The following is a 21,632-nucleotide window of genomic DNA, read 5'->3' as shown; positions in this document are numbered from 1 at the left end:
ATATATATATATATATATATATACACACACACACATCTTATGTCATTGGCTCACCCATGTTTTCAGTTAGCAACGAGTAGTGCATTGCTGCTCATTCAACAAATGATACCAAGAGAATGAAGCAAATTTGATAATAAAAGTAAAGTGGAAAGTTGTTTTTAAATTGTATGTTCCACCTAAATCATAAAATATTTTTGGGGGGTTTCATGTCCCTTTAACCTTTTGAGTGCTAAGCACTTTCCCACCTGGGTGCTAAGCCCATTTGAGGGTATTTTAATTTTACATTTTTTTTTATAAACTTTTTTCCTTTTATTTTCAGATCCAAGACTTATACCATTGGAAAAGTTAGGCGATTACCTTTCCAATGGTCTTGGGGGTCTGTAGCTGCTTAGATGCCTAAGATACAGGCTTCTAAGCAGCATGCTCCCTTTCCCTATATTGTCCATTCTGTTTTTTTTTACATAAAGTTGCGCAGTGACGTCATCACGTCATTACGCGTGACGTCACCACGCAAAACGGGAAGCGGGTGGGAGCCCCCAGATCTCCCTCAAGGTGGGAGAGAGCTAGCGACAGCTCTGAGCCGTCGTTAGCACCTGAGTGAGAAACTCTGCGACGGCTCAGAGCCGTCGTTAGCACTCAAGGGGTTAATAAGCAATGCAATGTGTTAAAGGGACACTAACCCCAATTTTTTTTCTTTTGTGATTCAGATAGCGCATACAATTTTAAGCAACTTTCTAATTTACTCCTATTAACATTTTTTCTTCGTTCTCTTGCTATCTTTATTTGAAAAAAAGGCATCAGTTATTTTTTGGTTAAGTACACTGGACAGCACTTGTTAATTGGTGGGTGAATTTATCCACCAATCAGCAAGAACAACCCAGGTTGTTCACCAAAAATGGGCCGGCATCTAAACTTACATTCTTCCATTTCAAAAAAAGATACCAAGAGAATGAATAAAATTTGATAATAGGAGTAAATTAGAAAGTTGCTTAAAATAACATGCTCTATCTGAATCACGAAAGAAAAAATTGGGCTCAGTGTCCCTTTAAGACATCCTCTTAATAGCCTCTAAAAAAAGGTGTGTAAACTTTTATATTTACCTCTAGGTGTTAATGATGCCTGCTTCTCAACTTCTGCTTGCTGCCGGAGGTTAGCTGGTATGTTGTTATATATTCTCTTATAATGATTGTACACTGCTACAGAAAGCACTTTCTTGGCATAAGATTGTCCAACCACAAATTTGTCGAGGTAGTTGTATATCTGAGAAACCAGAAAGAAAAAAACACTTCTTATATAAAATGGTTTATTTCACTGCTATTTTAATAAAGAGGGGGGGGGGTGTAAGAACAAACGTAAAGTGAAAAAAAAAAAATCCAGGTCACACCACAATCTTGCAAAGCTTATAATCACTCCCTAATGATACAGAATGTCATAACTAAATGTTCAGAACAACAATTCCTTTATTTAATGAGGATAGCTGAAACATAGGAGTTGCGGTTATTTTTTTTTTTTAAACAGTGTTAATTCTTAACCAGTCAGCATATATAAAATAAAAGTGCCAAACATGTAATTTCTAACATGCTTTCAAAATGATAAATATATAATATTTTAACCAACCTTTAATACCTGATCGCGAGTTATTGTTGGAATTAGATCAAGCGCAAAATTACACATTGTGTAATCAATTATGCATTATCTGGCCCTAATTGTTTTCAAATGTGTCCAACCCAAGACCAACCCACTGAAACAATATGGAATTCAAGTGCATTGTATCAATTACTCCACCTATTCATGATGAATATTATATGTCTGAATCAGGAAAGAAAATCTTTAGTACTATGACTGCAAATATGTACTAGTAGATGATATGTGGCATGCTTGTCTAGATATTAGTATTTATTTTCATAAAATAAATGACATTTATTCAAAAGTTGTGGCTTTCGTATTTAGTATTCGTTTTTTATGTCACTGTAAGGGTTACATTTTTGAAATGCATTTTTTCCAAAGTACTTTCTAGTGATCCATTTGCAATAACAATTTGCATTGCCTGACATATACCCTTCACTTTCTAGTGAGTATAATGAAAAACACTAATAATGAGGGCCATGTATCAGGAGAGTGAAAGATCAAACCTTTTTGGGAGGTGGAGGTGGTTTCTGCTGAAATGCCAGTTTAACAGCTTCAGCTGCAGTCTCTGGCTCCTTGTTGATGCTTTTCTTTGAATCTGCTTCTGACAACACAACAAAGAAATGGTGGCATTTCTCGCACTTTACAAAACGGGTAGAGGCTGTTAGAAGAGAGAGAGAAAATGACTCAGATGAGGTGAACTGGCTTGAAAGGATCGTTTGCTTGTGTCAGTAGCAGTTATTCCCAGGCATCAGGCCAGAGCTGAAATAGATTGCTGAGCCAGCGATAACTCACAGACAAAGGTCTCCACATGGGTGCACAGATCTCCACATTTTGGACATCGCAACTGATTGCCTCCTTTTCCAGAGCCCCCGGTAGATTTCTTACTGCTGCCTTCCGCTACAGATTTCTATAAAAGAAAACACATTATGAATAATATGAGGCAGATCATTTATTTTTAATTCCAAACGAAAAGAGAAGTAAATGAAGCTTCTTATGGTTTGCACAAAGGCTATACTTCTGACAATCTACGCTAATTTTACAGTTTATTCATATTTTACATTACAAGGACATGACATGCAAACATTTTCTCTGCTCCTTCTAATAAAGGATATTTTAAAATGTAATAAGTGCTTTGTTTTTTTGTGCTGAATAAACCAACTTTTTCAGTGGGAGTTGTCCCTATCAGCCAGCCTCAGTCTCACAAAGTGCTTTAACTTCACCCTTTTTTTGTTAAAAAAAAAGTCATAATGTTTAACTGTTGCTTTTTCAGAAATAATCAAAAAAGAAAATGGATGCTTATCTGATAAATGTATTTCCGGATATGGTGAGTCCACGGCTTCATCAATTACTGTTGGGAATCTCACTCCTGGCCAGCAAGAGGAGGCAAAGAGCACCACAGCCAAGCTGTTAAAGGGAAATGAAAACCAATTTTTTTTTCTTTCATGATTTAGAAAGAGCATGCAATTTTAAACACGTTTCTAATTTACGTTTATTATTTAATTTGCTTTAATCTCTTGATATACTTTGGTGAAAAGCATATCTAGATAGGCTCAGTAGCTGCTGATTGGTTGCTGCACAAAGATGTCAAGCGTGATTGGCTCACCCATGTGCATTGCTATTTCTTCAACAAAGGATATATAAAGAATGAAGCAAAGTAGATAATAGAAGTAAATTGGAATGTTGTTTAAAATTGTTTTCTCTACTGGAATCATGAAATAATTTTTTTGGGTTTAGTGTCCCTTTAAATATCACTTCCCTCCCCACAACCCCCAGCCATTCGACCGAAGGGAAATGGAGAAAAAAGGAGTAACACAAGGTGTAGGTGTCTGAGGTTTAATAAAAAATAACGGTCTTGAAATAAAAGGGCGGGGCCGTGGACTCACCATATCTGGAAAAAAAACCATTTATCAGGTAAGCATAAAATTTTCTTTTCTTTCCTAAGATATGGTGAGTCCATGGCTTCATCAATTACTGTTGGAAATCAATACAAAAGCTAGAGGACACAAGATGAATAGGGAGGGACAAGACAGGCTGACATAAACAGAAGGCACCACCGCTTGAAGAACCTTACCCCAAAAGACGCCTTGTCCGAAGCAAAAGAATCAAATTTGTAAAATTTGGAAAGACCATGCAAAAAGAACCAAAGTAGTTGCAGCCTTGCAAATCTGCTCCACGGAAACTTCATTTTTGAAACCCAAGAAGAGGAGACAGCCCTAGTGGAATGAGCCGTAATTCTCTCAGGAGGCTGCTGACCAGCAGTCTCATAAACAAAATGAATTATACTTCTCAACCAGAGAGAAAAAGTAGTAGCAGAAGCTTTCTGACCTTTATGTTTCCCAGAATAACAAACAGGGCAGAATACTGGCGAAAATCCTTAGTCTCCTGTAAATAAAATTTTAAAGCATGCACAACATCCAAGTTGTGCAACAAACGTTCTTTATGAAAAGAAGGACTAGGACATAGAGAAGGAACAACAAATTTCCTGATTAATATTTCTGTCCGAAACCACTTTAGGAAGGAACCTTAGTATGAAGAACCGCCAAGATAAGATAAGGTGAATCATACTGCAAAGCTGAGAGTTCCGACACTCTCCGAGCAGAAGAGATAGCAATTAAAAAAAAAAAAAAAAAAAAAAAAAAAACACTTCCAAGATAACAACTTAATATCTATGGAATGCAATGGCTCAAAACGGAGCCTGCTGCAAAACTTTAAGAACAAGGATAAGACTCCAAGGAGGAGCAATAGACTTAAACACAGGCTTGATTCTGACCGAGGCCTGACAAAAAGATTGCACATCTGGAACGTCAGACATTTATGTTGCAAAATAGAAAATGCAGAAATCTGACCCTTCAGGCTACTGACTGACAAATCCTTCTCCAGACATTCCTGGAGAAAAGACAAAATCCTAGGAATCCTGACGCTACTCCAAGAGTAACCATTGGATTCACACCAGTAAAGATATTGACGCCATATCTTATGATAAATCTTTCTAGTAACTGGAATGCGAGCCTGAATCATGGTCTCAATGACCAACACAGAAAAAAACAAGCTTAGACAAAACTAAGAGTTCAACCAAGCAAGCAGTCAGCTTCAGAGAAACGAGATTTGGATGAAGGAAGGGACCCTGAATCAGAAGGTCCTTCCTCAGAGGCAGTTTCCAAGGTGGGAGAGACAACATTTCCACTAGGTCTGCATACCAGATCCTGCGAGGCCACATAGGGGCTAATAGAATCACCAAATCTTTCTCCTGTTTGATACGAGCCCTCGTGGAAGGAGAGCAAACGGAGGAAATAGGTATGCAAGACTGAAATCACAAGAAAACCGGCAGAACATCTATCAGGGGAGTCTGCGGATCAATTGACCATGAACCGTACCTTGGAAGCTTGGCATTATGCCAAAATGCCCTCAGAAGCCAACTCCGGAACCCCCCATTTGAGGGTTTACCTAGAAAACACCTCCGGATGGAGAGCCTACTCCCCAGGATGAAATATCCGTTTGTTCAGAAGTCCGATTCACAATTGTCCAAGTGGATAACAGACAGCAATTGTGAGCTTACGCCCACTAAACAATCCAAGTCACCTACTACATGGCAAAGAAACTCTGAGTTCCTCCCTGGTGGTTGATGTAAACCATTGAGGTGATATTATCCGACTGGCACCAAGCTAAGGGCGACTAAGGCCAAGCCATCAGACTGCTTCCCAGCCCAGTAGGTTGGCGCCCGTGGACACATCACCCAGGAATGTCTCCAGAAGCATGCGCCCTGAGGCAGATACTCGTGAAAAACAACTACGGGGGGTGAGTCTCTTGTCGACTGATCTAGATCTATCCTCTGAGACAGATCCAAATGTTCTCCATTTTATGGAAAATAGCAAAAGGGAATGATGTCCATGGAAACCATCAGACCAATTCCCTCCATACATTGAGTCACTGAAAAGTGAAGGTAAAAGCAACTGCAGCTAGATCCAAACTCCCAACCTTCTGGTTGCAAGATGGCTAAGCTATCTCCCGGACCACTAGAGCTTGCTGTTGGCCGGACAGTAGACTGCAGAGAGAGGAAAATGAATAAATCCTTGATTATCTGACCTCTGTTAGAAATCTTCTCCTATATAGAGAATCTATTGAGGTCCCCAAATAAATCACCCTTCTTCCGTCTGCGATCAGCAAAAAACTTGTATCGATTAGAGGCTTTGGAAAGAAGAACACGTATCTTACGCCAATGTCGAGTTAATCTCCGAGCAGTTTGATCAGAAGCAGGATTTTCAGAAGAGGAAGTATACAGAGGAAATGTTCTGGGTTGAAATCCGTAAGCTGCAAAAAAAGGAGAAGACTGAAGAGATGAATTGTAACGAGCATTATGGGCCAACTCCGCCAAAGGAAGGTAACAAGTCCAATTAGAATGATGATGGTCCACATAATGTCTAAGGTAAGTCTCCAGACACTGGTTTACTCTCTCGGTTTGGCCGTTAGAATGTGGATGATGAGAAGTTGATAAAGAGAGACTGTAGTGCCAAAATGTTGGCAGAGCCATCTCCAGAACCGAGAAACAAATTGTACCCCTCTATCGGAGACGATGTCCATAGGAAAAACATGTAATCTCACGATATGCAAAAGGAAAATCTCAGAAAGTCCCTTGGCAGATGGAAGACCAAGCAAAGGAATGAAATGAGCAGACTTCGTAAACCTGTCGACCACCACTAAAATAGTGTTGTTTCCGGCAGAAAGAGGAAGGTCAGTAATAAAATCCATAGATAAATGGGTCCAAGGCTGGTGAGGAATGGATAAAGGTTGAAGCAAACCAGAAGGGAGTTGACGAGGAGTTTTATTTATAGCACATTGTGTGCAAACTGAGACATAATCTTTAACATCTTGAGTGAGAGTAGGCCACCAGACATACTGTTTGAGATTCCGAGTCGTGTAACTGACGCCAGGATGTCCAGAGAGAGGACTATCATGAGCCCAATGTAGAATCTTAGGACGGAGATGTTCAGGAACAAATAATAAACCGTCAGGAGGTTTGAGAGATGAAGGAAAATCCTTTTGAGCAGACTGTAAGTCCTGTAAACAAGAGGTTGATAATTGAGCTATGACTTCTTGTGGTTGAAGTATGGTACCAGATTCTAGAGTAGAGGTAGATTGAAACTGTCTGGATAAGGCATCCGCTTTTGTATTCTTAGAACCAGGTATATAGGAAAGATTGTAATTAAAACATGAGAAGAATAAAGACCAACGAGCTTGTCTGGAATTCAATCGTTTGGCAGTTTGGAGATAAAGAAGATTTTTATGATCAGTGAGTATGGAAAATGGAAAGGTAGTACCCTCCAACCAATGCCTCCATTCGTCCAGAGCCATCTTGATGGCTAATAACTCTTTATTGCCAACGTCATAATTTAATTCAGAAGAAGTAAATTTCTTGGAAAAGAAACCTACAGGATGAATCTTACCCGTGTTAGGTATTCGTTGGGAAAGAACAGCCCCAGCTGCAACAGAAGAAGCATCCACTTCTAGGATAAATTGAAAATCCGGATTTGGGTGACGGAGTATGGGTGCAGAAGAAAAGGCCTTTTTTAGGGACTCAAAGGCCTTAATAGCCTCTGGGGGCCATTCTTTACAATCTTGCCCCTTTCTAGTGAGTGTCGTAAGGGGAGTAGTAATAGTAGCAAATCCTTTGATAAATTTCCTGTAATAACTGGCGAAGCCAAGAAACCGTTGTAGGGCCTTAAGAGAATCAGGTCTAGGCCAGTCCAAAATGGAAGAAAGTTTATTCGGATCCATTTCAAATCCGGATTCAGATATTACATAACCCAAGAAAGGTATGGACTTTTGATGAAATGAACATTTCTCCAACTTGGCGAATAGATGATTGTCTCGTAACCGTTGCAAAACCTTCCTGACGTGGTGTACGTGATCTTGATACTTGTGGGAAAAAAATTAAAATATCGTCAAGATAAATAATGACGAAGGAGTTCAAAAAATCCCGAAAGATCTCATTCACGAAGTGTTGAAAAACAGCAGGGGCATTACACCGCCCAAAGGGCATGACCAGATATTCATAATGCCCAAATCGAGTGTTAAAGGCTGTCTTCCATTCGTCACCTTTGCGCATGCGAATAAGATTATAAGCACCACGAAGGTCCAGTTTAGTAAAAATTGTAGCTCCTTGAAGATAAGTAAACAGTTCAGGAATAAGAGGTAGAGGGTAACTATTCTTGACTGTGATTTGATTCAAACCCCGGTAATCAATACAAGGTTGCAGACCTCCATCCTTTTTCCCCACAAAAAAGAATCCTGCCCCTAGAGGAGAAGAGGAAGGTCGAATAAAACCTCTAGCCAAACTATCTTGGATATATTCCTCTAAGGCTACATTCTCAGGCCTTGAGAGCGGATATGTCTTGCCACGAGGGTAGGTTGCCCCAGGAAGTAGATCAATGGGGCAATCAAAAGGACGGTGTGGGGGAAGACGTTCTGCTTCTTTTTTGGAAAAAACATCAACATAATCTTGATAAGGTGCGGGTAACGACCCAGAGGTATCAATAGTGAGAGCAATAGTGAGAGGCACTTTAGTGGGTATTTGAAGACAACTATTTTGACATGTAGATCCCCAGGAAATGAGTTTGCCTTGAATCCAAGAGAAGACAGGGTTATGTAACTGGAGCCAGGGAAGACCCAAAATTATGGGAAATTGAGGAGTCGAGATTACGTCAAAACATATTGTCTCTGAATGAAGAATTCCTACAGAAAAGAGGACGGGTCTAGTAGCAAACTGGATAAGTCCGGGACCCAGAGGATCTCCACTAACAGTGGAGACAGGAATAAAATACTCCTTTTTGCTTAACGGAATAGAGTGAGTAGTTACAAATGTGGAATCGATGAAGACTCCTCCAGTACCAGAGTCAATAAGGGCTTGAGTATGAATCTTGTCTCCTCCAACTTGAAGAGTAACCGGAACAAAAAGTTTATTATTGAGGGAATGAGATCCTATTTGGCTTAGCTTAGCTCCCTGGACAGAAGTTAAGCCCTGGCTTTTAACGGTCTGGTAGGACAATCTTTTAATAAATGTCCTTTAAGGCCACAGTATAAACACAGTCCAAGAGAGCGTCTCCTCAGACGTTCAGTTTCAGTTAATCTAATGGTGCCTATTTCCATTGGTTCAGCCTGATCGGAAGGTGGAGAAGCGGGAGTTAAAGGGTTAGAGAGACGAGGTACCAGACGAAAAGGTCGATTAGAAGCTATCTGACTTCTCTCTCTTTCTTGTTGGCGTTCGCGGTACCTGGAATCGAGGCAAATACAAAGATTTATCAGAGCTTCTAGAGATTCTGGGAGTTCACGATAGACCAACTCATCTTTTGAGACGTTCAGAGAGTCCTTTGCGAAAAGCTGCTCTAAGAGCTCCCTGATTCCAAGTAGTCTAAGAAGCTAGAGTGCGAAATTCAATGGCATATTGAGATACAGGTTGACCACCTTGTCGTAAGTCTAGAAGAGAAGCTTCAGCAGCGGCAGACCTCCCTGGTTTATCGAAGACATTTGAAAAGACAGAGAGGAATGTATCCACATCCTGGAGTATTGGATCATTCTTTTCAAGTAAAGGTGATACCCAGGCCAAGGCTCTACCTTTCATTAAGGAAATAAGGAAAGTGATTCTAGAGGAGGGAGTTGCAAAGAGAACAGGACTATTCCGTAAATGAAGGTGACACTGATTCAGAAAACCCCTACAATCCTCAGGATTTCCATCATATTTGTCCGGAAGAGGTATCCTAGGACTGAGCTGTCCTTGTGACTGATTGGTAGGATTCGTAGGGGAAGAGGGATCCAAAGGAATAGGATTAGGAGGTATAGGAGCAGCCATATTCTGAAGTAAAGTAGTTATCTGATCCAACTTTGCGTCCAAGGATTGCAAGTGGGTAGCATGAGATCCCAATAATTGTCCCTGGTGGGTCACGGCCATGGATAATTCAGTGGGGTCCATTTTATTGGCCCGTTTGTAATGTCAGCCGTAAAGGACCAGCCCAGGATTCAACCCAACTGCTAGCGTGAAAAGTAAATACACACGCTAGCACACTGAGAAATATCCAGGACGTGACCCACACAGGATTGATGAAAGCAAATGTCCCTTTAAGAAGATTAGAAAACAAACAGATTCCTTTTAGCAAGTTTGGAGAAAGCAAATGTCCCTTTAAGCAGGTTCGAAAATAAACAGAGGATTTCCTTATTGCAGACTAAAATAAAGCAAATGTCCCTTTAAGCAGGTTAGCAAACAATGTAAATGTCCCTTTAAGCAGGTTCGAAAATAAACAGAGATTTCCTTATTGCAGACTAGAATAAAGCAAATATCCCTTTAAGCAGGTTAGCAAACAAACAATGTAGTATTCCTTTTAGCAGGCTTGTTAAATGAAATGTCCCCTTAAGCAGGTTAGCAAACAAACAATGTAGAATTCCTTTTAGCAGGCTTGTTAAATCAAATGTCCTCTTAAGCAGGTTAGTAAACAAACAATGTAGTATTCCTTTTAGCAGGCTTAGTTAGAGCAAATGTCCCCTAAAGCAGGTTAGCAAACAATGAAGTATCCAGGCAAGGAGATTCTGGCAGGGGATAAGGAGAACACAGAACACTACTCACACAGCTCCAGTCCGACATGAAGAGGGAGAGAAAACAAACGGGCCCCGATTAAGATCTCCCGCCGAGATTTGAGGCAGGGAGACTGACGTCAGGAGGAGTGCCGGATACCGCGTCACGTTGCTAGGCAACGTGATGTGATACAGAGGGATCCGTGAGCCGTGGCGACACGGCAATGAGCGGATCCGATGCACGACAGTCTAAATACAGGCCTAATCCTGGATAGAGCCTGAACAAAAAAGACTGTATATCAGGAAGTTCAACGAGCTTCTTGTGTAACAACACAGAGAGCCAAAATCTGTCCCTTTAAGGAACTGGCGGCAAGTCCCTTCTCCAAACCGTCCTGGAGGAAGGAAAGTATCCTGGATACTCTGACCTTATGCCAGGAATGACCGGCTTCCTGGCTTGAATGAGATTATCAATCACACTCTCAGAAAACCCCCTCCTGGTTAAGACTAAGCGTTTAATCTCCACGCAGTCAGTCTCAGAGAATCTAGATTTTGATGCACAAAGGGGCCCTGTACCAGCAGATCCCTGCGACAGGGCAAGCTCCATGAATGGAGACAATGACATCCCCACCAGATCCGCAAACCACATCTTCCGCGGCCACGATGAAGCAATCTGTCAGGGTGCCAGGAATCAGACTAGGACGAGAAGTGCAAAAATAATGACACCTTTATTAATAACTAATAAAATAATTAATAAAAGTCCACAAGTCAAATAACAAGCCAGGCATCAAAACCAGAGCTGGTAGTCAGACGAGCCGAGTCAGGAGCCAAAGCGAATAGTCAGACAAGCCGGAATCAGGAACAAGGAAAACAGCAGAGTCAGGAACAAGCCAGGGATCAGGAACCAGGAAGGACATCAGACAGCCAGGTAATACACAGGAACTCTCACAAACAGGTCTGAGACAATGCAAAGGCAAAGCATACTGAACAGAGGCCCTTTAAATAATAAGTGATGACATCACAATTCTGAGAATGCACCATAGTCAGCAAGAGAGGTGAGTAAAATGGCTGCCAGCAGCACATGGCAAACAAAACAGGGGAAAAACCCTGACACAATCACAATAGTTGATGCTTGCTCCTGCTTGATGAGGGCCACTACTCAAAATAGAAGCGGTAATGGTGGAAATATGTAGACTATGTTGAATCTCCAAGGCACTGCTAAGGCATCTATCAGTTCTGCCTGAGGATCCCTGGACCGCAACCCGTATCTGGATGCCATGAGATCCATCTCCGGAGTCCCCTATCTGATGCAAATCTCTGCAAACACTTCGGGGTGAAGAGACCATTCCCCCGGATGAAACAATTGTCTGCTGAGAAAATAAGCTTCTCAGTTGTCCACACCTGGGATGTGGATCGCTGACAGCGAGCAATTGCGGGTCTCCGCCTAATCCAGAATCCGAGATACTTCCCTCGTGGCTAAGGAGCTTCTCGTAACCCCCTGATGGCTTATGTAAGCCACGAGGTAATGTTGTTTGACTGGAATCTGATGAACTGGGACAAACCCAGGAGGAGCCAAGCACTCAGAGCGTTGAAGATCGCTCAAAGTTCCAGGATGTCGATTGGAAGAAGCGACTCCTCCCAATTCCACCTCCCCTGTGCCTTCCTGGCACCCCAAACAGCTCCCCATCCTGAGAGGCTTGCGTCCGTAGTCACAATCTCCCAGGATGGTCTCAGGAAGGATGTCCCCTGGGACAGCTGATCTGGTCCTGTGATGAAAGGCAAAGAATGACTGGGGGATGAGGGGAGTGGGGGAGGTATTTATGCCTTTGGCTGGGGTGTCTTTGCCTCCTCCTGGTGGCCAGGTTCTGTATTTCCCAGAAGTAATGCATGAAGACGTGGACTCTCCTCGTATTAAGATGGAAACAAATTATGACTTACCAGATAATTTCCTTTCCTTCGATACAGGGAGAGTCCACAGCTGCATTCATTACTTGTGGGAATACAGAACCTGGCCACCAGGAGGAGGCAAAGACACCCCAACCAAAGGCTTAAATACCTCCCCCACTTCCCTCATCCCCCAGTCATTCTGCCAAGGAAACAGTAGGAAAAATAGGGTGAAAAAGGTGCCAGAAGAAAACAAAATAAATTTAGGGCCGTCCATGGTCGGGAGCTGTGGACTCTCCCTGTATCGAAGGAAAGGAACTTATCTGGTAAGTCATAATTTATGTTTTCCTTCTTAATAAAGGGAGAGTCCACAGATGCCTTCATTACTTGTGGCGAACAATACCCAAGCTACAGAGGACACTGAATGCTAATGGAAGGGTATAAAAGAAAGGCGGACCCTAATCTGAGGGCACCACAGCCTGCAAAACCTCTCCCCTGAAGGCTGCTTCAGCAGAAGCAAAACCATCAAACTCTGACACTTCTCTGCCATTCTCCTGTGACGAAAGGCAAAGAATGACTGGGGGATGAGGGAAATTGGGGAGGTATTTAAGCCTTTTGCTGGGGTGTCTTTGCCTCCTCCTGGTGGCCATGTTCTGTATTCCCACAAGTAATGAATGCAGCTGTGGACTCTCCCTGTATCAAGAAGGAAAACACTTTTTTCACCCGTAAAGTCAGAGGATAATTCTGCCAGACCAAGTCCAAACAAGGTCTCATCCTTGAAAGGAAACTCCAAAAGCGTGGATTTGGAGGAAACATAAAATATTGAACCTGCAACTGCAGAAGTATAAAGCCTAGGCTATACCACTAAGCCACAGGTAGGCTTCTCAGCTGACCAAGGATGTCAGCCACAATGCTTGGTGGCCTGGCACAGCAAGTCTAATAAGACAAGGTATTGCTCTAAATGAACAATTAAACCTCCAGCTTCTTATCCATGGATCCATAAGGGAGCAGCTACCCTCCATAGGGATCAAAGTTCTCTGAGCCATAGTAGAAAAGCTCCCTTCTACTTAGGGCACCGTGCTTTTTAATGGAGTCAGCAACTTTTTTAGGAAAATCCTTTAAAGGACGGGAGACAGGGAGAAAGGTATCCCTAGCTTCTCCTATTCCTGTGAAAATATCCAAGGCACGTCTAGAAACACTTCCTGCTAGGAAGGATCATCATAGAAATGATAAAGTTCACAAAACTTTCAAAGGTTGACAACGACAGTGGTATCCATGTCGTCCAAGTAGCTTAAACCTCAATTAACAGTACACGAGGTGTTGAAGCATACATCTGAAGGAGACCACTTCAGCATCAGATGAAGGAATTATACTGTCCGAATCTGAGATTTCACCCTCAGAAGCTACCGGCGAATCATCTTCATCAGACTTAGGAGAGAGAGAGAAACCTGTGTAGCAGAAATCTTACTATCTGAATCTTTAAATGTCATCTTGCGTTTTCTCTGTAGGAAAGGAAAAACAGATAAAGCTGCAGATACCGCACAGGATACCTGAGCTGCAAAATCTGCAGGCAAATACACTTCTCCAGGAGATTGAGAGGAACTGCAGGGCGCTGCATGTGACACCACAGAGGCTTTGGAGGTTTAAGGAGAAAGCTGTGGCATTGCATGAACAGGATCATCCTGGAAGACATGAGGTTCAGAAGAAAACAACCTATCTTACACATTCAATTGCATAGACAAACAGTCTAAAATTGTCCTTAGAGACAAGAGGCTCAAAACGAAGAATATCATAATTTTAAAAAAAGATTCATTCTAAATATAAGGGACAGAAATGCTTAATTAACTATTTGTACCTCAAGATCCTTTTAATAATCATTTGTTCCTGGGTATAGACTTTTACTCCAAGACCCTGAACAAATGCCACAAACACTTCTTTTAAAAATGATTTAATACATCTTATCCTAGATGTACAAACAAACAAAACTGGATAAATACAATTAAATAACAGTGGAAACAAATTTCCTTAATAAACCCTTAACTTAAAAGGACACTGAACCCAATTTTTTTCTTTTGCGAAAATAATTGTAGAAACGTTAATTTTCCTACCTTTCTAAATCCTTAAAGGGACACTGAACCCACATTTTTTTCTTTTGGGATTCAGATAGAGCATGCTATTTTAAGCAATTTTCTAATTTACTCCTATTATCAATTTTTCTTCGTTCGTTCTTCGTGAGATTCCCAACAGTAATTGATGATGCTGTGGATTCACCATATCTTAGAAAAGAAGAGAGTAATTTTTTTATGTTGAAATTGTTAATAAAGAAACACTCCATTTTTAATTACTACAACACAGCTGTTAGTGTAGGAATGTTTGGAAAACAGAGAGTCGCGAGTATTCCTTTTTTTTAAATCATCTGAAAGCTTAGACTCTGCAGCCTACACTATTTACCCTATAGTCTACACAGCATTGCTTTGATTATTCTAGTTATAGTGCACCTGCACTGAGATATATTACGCAATCCTTTCAATGTTGTTGAGAAGCCAGTTCGATGTAGTAAACATTGCTTCACGAACAGTCCACCATTTTCAGGCTTTTTTTGTCTTCTTAAAAATAAAAAAAATACTTAATGTGCCCTTTAATTTAAGGATTTATTTTTTGAATATTGCATCTTTTTTTGTCCTTATGTTTCAGCTGTAGGCTTTGTGCAACCTCTGCTGATGGTGTGATGTGCTGAAATTTAGGAACAGCAGACTGTTTCTTTCACTAATGTCACTATTCAGTTGCATGTTTTTGTCATGTCAGCACCCTAAACTAGATGTCACCTACTTACTGAATACACAGGATGTACATTTGTATATAACTAGAGAATAACTAAAGAGTGAACAGAATATGAAACTGCCCTAAGGCCAAGTCACCACAACTGTATTCACATAAGATGACTGTTTTATGTATTTATTTATGTTTGCGTTTTTAGATCATTAAAGTGTTTTTCAATGAGTACATTTTCCTATCAAACATGATAAATAATATTTAACTATGGAGAATACATCTTCAGGTTATCATATTTAGACAAAAAAAAAAAAACCAACTATGCAACCCTCTTCTTTAAGCAAATGATTAGGTGGATATGATTTGAACCCTCAACGAGGTAACAGTTTAGACTTATTTTAAAACATTAAAAGGCATAGAAAGGCCAAAGTTGTGCGTGGGTGCATTTAAATTTCAAATAGAATAATTTTTCAATATACTTCTATTAGCAAAATGCTTCTAGAAAAAGTTATTACTATTTTACTGCTTTTTTGAAATTCAGAGTAGGTGTTTAAATCAGTCTTTTTTTATCATGCATTTGTTAATTATGTAATTCTACTGCATTGAGTGATCCTTTAAAACTGTCCCTAATTGGCCTTAGCAGAAAAAGAAACCCAAGTTGCAATATGGCGGCACCCACTGCTTTATGGATATTAGAATGTAATCCTTTTTAATATTTAAATGTTAGGTTTTTCACTTTGTTTTTTTTTATAGTGCTATTTGAATGTGTATTCAGATCTTATACTTATGGTTTACCAACAATCCTGAAAGGCAACAGATTTAGATTCAGTGCTTTGCATATTCCACACTGTATACAAGGTCAAAATAGTATTAGAATAAAGAGGATAAATATAATTTGTTTTTAAGAAAATAACGTTTTTTTAATGGTTTAAAATATTATTTGTTTATGTATTTATCTGGTGTTTTACTAATGAAGCAGTCAGTTATAGGTTTAAAGTTGTGTTTTATTAGCTAATATTTTTAATTATATTACTATACTATTTTATAGGATTTTAAGTAAATTTGATTGTTTAATATGTCAAGGTATTTGAAATATTATTAGATGATATACACAGGTATACTTATTATTTAATAGATCTGTGGCTGTGTACATCAAATAATTCATTTCATTTCTAAAAACTTCAAATGGCATTGTGTGAAATTCAGCCCCACTGTTTTTGGTTACACAGGATGAGTCATAAAAGGTAATTTAAAAGAACCAGATTATAAGATAGATAACCCCGTACAGGGATATATTGACACTATGTCAAAGAAATAGCTGGATTGTCTTTTGCAACTCAATTATCTTGTCAAACAAAGATAAACATAGAATCCTTCACTAAATCTTTCTAATCTGAAAAGAAACAAATGCTAACAGACACATGTGATAACAATGCAATGGCTCACTGAAGCGTTTGAAGCCAAATGAGATGCAGAGACCCATGACTACATAGTGATTAACATAAACTTGTTAATTAGTTCCTGCCTGTGTATTGAGGCAGTAAAAATTTGACCAGCTAAAAACACATGTTCTAAATAACACTCTTAGACCCATTGTTAAAAGACAGAATAGAGATGAATACATGTGTGTATATATATATATATATATATATATATATATATACACATATTCAGACAACATATTATATATGAATATAGAATTTGGGAGATTGTCTAATTTTCTAAAATTACATGAGTATTCGCTAAGCTTGATAGGTGACTATTTTAGTCGGTCTAAAATGTTTTACTATGTCAGAATAATAACCTCTGTATCTCTTTATTTTTTTTTTTAGACTTCTGATAACAAGATGTCCTATGAATATGAACCATAGATAAGATTCATGCATTCAGGATTTATTAGAAATATGAAATATATTATATTCCTGTTGAAATTCAATGCAATGTCAGGATACTGAATGCTATTTTTAAATGGAGTTTAAATGCTATTAATTTTGGAACAGTTAGAAATATAAATTATTTTGATGTAATATGATATTAAAAATAATTTGATGTTTCATATTAAAATAATCAGACAATTTACATGATGCTATCCTGCCTGGAATTCGGAGTGTAAGTAATTAATGCAAGAAATGATGATGATTTTAAATTATATGGAAGATATTTAAATTGTAGCAAATAAAAATGTTAAGAATGAATCTGTTTTGTTTGTCATGTTGCCCCCGATGGACAAAATCCAGTGTTGTGATGCAAGAATTACAACCAAAAGACGATTGGTTGTTACAAAGATGCATCTCCCTGACGACATACATTCCCAGATGAACCAATCCATGTTCAGTTTTAAAGGGCCAATCCGAGACAAGCTTCCGTTGGGCGTTTCCAATCTCACCAATGATGGTACTGATCAAAAAAAGGGGAGGGGTGACATCAGATGATTTAACCCCAAGCATAGAGAGAAAAAGAGGCTGCTGCTGGCTAACTTTGACTGGTAAACCGTTTTTGCTGAACCCTGAAGGAATAACTGCTGCAGTTATTATAAGTAAACAGCTACTTTTATTCTCCATATGCAAATATACTCCAATTTTGGTATTCTGAGGTGAGATTGTTCCTGTTGAGAAATATTGGATATCGATTTGTTTATCTGGTTAAAGTATAAAGAAAAAAATTGCAATTACATGTGATAATAAAATAAGATATATGCATAGTCACTACAGTTAAATTTCAACTGATAGATTAAAGAGAGCAGTTTGTATTTTAGCTTATATTCATAGTCCTGTATAGGGTTAAGTTTATCTTTTGTATGCTAAGTAATTTATCTCTGCAAAATATAATATATATATATATATATATATATATATATATATATATATATATATATATATATATATATATATATATATATATATATATATATATATTGTTTAATTAAGCACTGTTAAAAATGTATTGTTGAATGTTAGTAGCTAAAATCTTGGAATCTCATTGTGTTAATTGAATGAAAGGCTATTGTGAATAAGGCTAATTTTAAAGGTAAACTTTTATGAACTTTGCATAGCATATTTTAATAGTTTTAAACGTGTTTTAAAAGTGTATAATATTGATTCATATTATGGTTCCTACAAATATATTTCAATGTGTTCATAGATATTAACTAATAATAAAGAATTTAGGAATTTATATTAATTTGATGGTTTCTAGTATATGCATATTTTATTGGGGTTCAGTTTAAAGGATAATTGTTAAATATATTGTGTTATAAGCCTGCCATATACTGACAAATAGCAGATGGAAGATATAGGACGTAAGCAGATCAATCACTTTAAGGGACCAACTAGCTTTCTGGCACTGATTAACCGGATCACTGTCATTGGGACAGCGTGAGGTAAACAGACTGGTTACCATGGTTTTAAGCCTGAAACCGTGTCCACCGTCAGTAGTCAAGTAATTGCTTCAGATCCTATCAAGGATCATTCAGGGGTAGTTTACTTCCACATTTATGAACATGTTGGCACCAATGCGCTGACATTTAAACAGTGTCGAAAGCTATCTACTTATAAAGAAGCGTAAGGACTTTATAAGGGCGAATTTTTCTACCCTAGATTGGGGCTCAACAGGTGCTTGCAAGAATTCTGACGCGGATTGTATGTCTGTTCTAATTAGCAATCTTACACGCATAGTATACCTCATAGTTTGGGGTGTATTTTTATCTTTTCTGGGTATTATTAAACAATATCACACTATCGGCTCTTTCTTGCATCACTTCCATCTATGTGATACGAAAGTCCTAATTACGGAGGGGGAACATCAGAACGTTTTCCAAAAATGAAAGTTTCGCCATAACGGCATAAAGGAATTTGAATAAACGCCTGTGGATGTAACTGCCGCACACGGGGAAGGATTAGACCGATACAATTTACTTACCTCATATCAATTAAGGTTGTTTCAAGTAAGTGGACACCCATTAGGGTACAAGTGAAGATTCTGGGAACCTATATATGCCTTATGAATGTTAGCACCTTCCTTCTCTTGCTTTATGTGATTTAAGTTACAGAGTGGACCGAGGAATTGCTCTTTAACTTTGGGACAGTAGCAAACAAAGCATGTAGGGCTATTAGGCATTACTTTTACAGATATATGTATATTGAACATATGTATTCATAATGGCTGTACATATATATATATATATATATACATACATACATACACACAGATCCTGTGAGAGGTCTGAAACGTTATTTTTTTAACTTGGGACCATGAAGCAATAAAGGTCTGTTTTACTGCACTTGTTGGGTTGAAGTGAACTTTTCTTTGAATGAAATGCTATGGCAGGACCTTAAGAGAGCTGTGCATAAATAAATGCCCGTAAACGTCAATGAACTGAAGCAACGTTGTAAAGAAGAGCTTTATTTTTGTTAAATAAATCATGACACAGTGGGTTGAAGTGAACTTTTCTTCATTTATCTGCACTGAGGGGTTGGCTGACCCTTTATCCCGTGCCCCTTGTTGGTTGCTGTTCCCTACCTTGCCTGTACAGCATTTCAATTGGGTTGAGGTCCAGACTTTGATTCGGCCTTTAAAAAAAAACCTTGATTCTTTTCTTTTTCAGCCTTTCTGTACTAGATTTACTGGTATGCTTGGGATCATTGTCCTGTTGCATGACTCAATATTGGCCAAGCTTTAGTTATCAGACAGATTGGCCTCACATTTGACTCTAAAATACTTTGATATACAGAGGAGTTTCATGGTGGACTCAATGACTGCAAGGTGCCCAGATCCTTTAGCTGCAAAATAAGCCCAAACCATCACCCCATCCACCGCCGTGCTTCAGGTATGAGATGTTTGTGCTGATATGCTCTGTTTTTGCCAAACTGGCAATTACGGAGAAACATTTGCAATTTCTCTGATGGTCTCACCTTGGGGTGAATTTGCTGGGAGATCCACACCTGGGGAAGATTGGCAACTGTCTTGAATGTTTTCCACTTGTGAATAATCTCACTGTAGAAGGGTGGACTTTAAATTGTTTGGAAATGACTTTATAAACCTTTCCAGATTGATTGGCAGCAACAATTGCTTCTCTAAAATCATTGCTGATGTCTTCCCTCCTTGGCATTGTGTTAACACACACCTCATTGCTCCAGATCAGCAAACTGCTAAAACTTTGGCTATTACAGAGGTGGTCACACTTGCTGATGATCAATTAATCAAGGGCATTTGTTAAGCAGCACCTGTCAGCTACTTAGCCTCTTAATTCCTATAGAAGCAGTAAGGGTGTACTTAGTTTTTTCACACGACTTCTACATTTTGGCTTTATTTTTGTTAACCCTTTAACGCCGTTACGGCATTGTATTCCATCCAAATTTTTTCTGGCCTTTAGCGCCGATGAACGGCTTGGCTTTTCTGAAGCCACTGGCGCTTCTCTGATGGGATCGTGCTCTGGGGGCGTGTCTAGCATCAAAGGGACGCCCCCCTGACGCGATCCCATCATTGAAATCTCGTGCACGATTGCGAGATTTCAAATTGTTTACATCGAAACAGTTGTTCCGATGAAGACACTTTAACCCCAGCAGGAAAGGGTTAAATAAATCACGACACGGTGCAATGTCAAGTGTTGTTGTTCATCTGAGGTTGTATTTACCTAATTTTAAGACCTGCTAAGGACCAGATGATTGTTATGTCCTAATATATATATATATATTCTTTATTTATAAAGCGCAAAACAAATTCTGCAGCATTGTCCATGGGTACAAAAACAGACGTACATCGATGATACAATATTTTTAAGAGACAGGATAAAATTAAAGGGACAGTCAACCATAGAATTGTTATTGTTTTAAAAGATAGATAATCCCTTTATTACTCATTCCCCAGTTTTGCATAACCAACAGTTATAGTAATATACTTTTTACCTTTGTTATTACCTTGTATCTAGGAACCTTCTTCCAGCCCCCTGATCACATGACTGTGACTGTTTATTATCTATTGTCTTAAATTTAGCATTGTATTGTGCTAGATCTTAAATAACTTTCTGTGCCTGAACACAGTGTTATCTATATAGCTCACGTGTACTTTCTGTCTCTTTGTGTTGAAAAGAGATTTAAAAAGCATGTGATAAGAGGCAGCCCTCAAAGGCTTAAAAATTAGCATATGAGCCTACCTAGGTTTAGTTTAAACAAAGAATACCAAGAGAAAAAAGCAAATTTGATGATAAAAGTAAATTGGAAAGTCAATTAAAATTAAAAGTCCTATCTGAATAATGAAAGTTTAATTTATACTTGACTGTCCCTTTAAATCAAACAAATACAGGAAGAATTAAATGGACAGCCCTATTCCCATGGAAACTTACAATCTAGAACAGCGAGAAACAGGAGGTGGGGACTGCAAAAACAGAATGATTTTAGTGTGGATTTAGAAAAGGGCAATTACCTAGCAATCTCGGTATTTATTCCAGTAAAGAGATCTTTAAAAAAAAAAAAAAAAAGGGAGATGGAAACACTACATATAATACTGCAAGAACAGGTTAATTAAGCAACCATGCAGACAAGTACCAAACTTTTCCTACTTTTTTTTTTTTTTTTTAAATGGGTGTGTATTATGTCATATAAATAATATAATCCACAGCCATTCAAATGTTTTTTCTTTGCTATGCATAACAAAGATTCAAGCTTTCCCAAATGGCTTAAAGTGAAAGTAAACTTAGAGGTTATGCTATGCACATTTACACAATGAATAGAAAAACAATAGGACTTCCATTCATTGTTTTTCTTTTAACAATAATTAAATACCTTATAGCCGCA

At 38.8% G+C, this 21,632-nt stretch overlaps 1 protein-coding gene across 1 annotated transcript in view; it reads right to left on the bottom strand.

The window, feature by feature from the left end:
- SPG21 (SPG21 abhydrolase domain containing, maspardin) overlaps positions 1–21,632 on the bottom strand; it is a 122,044-nt gene that overhangs the window by 84,870 nt on the left and 15,542 nt on the right. The window contains exons 3-5 of the mRNA XM_053719353.1: positions 2,422–2,536; positions 2,133–2,287; positions 1,101–1,260 (exon numbers count right to left, since the gene is read on the bottom strand). Coding sequence (XP_053575328.1) covers positions 1,101–1,260; positions 2,133–2,287; positions 2,422–2,536 — 430 coding nt within the window. The remainder of the gene's footprint in view (positions 1–1,100; positions 1,261–2,132; positions 2,288–2,421; positions 2,537–21,632) is intronic.

The sequence above is a fragment of the Bombina bombina genome, chromosome 6, assembly GCF_027579735.1.
Source record: "Bombina bombina isolate aBomBom1 chromosome 6, aBomBom1.pri, whole genome shotgun sequence".
Lineage (NCBI taxonomy): Eukaryota > Metazoa > Chordata > Amphibia > Anura > Bombinatoridae > Bombina > Bombina bombina.
This window is presented reverse-complemented; position numbering and strand designations above follow the sequence as displayed.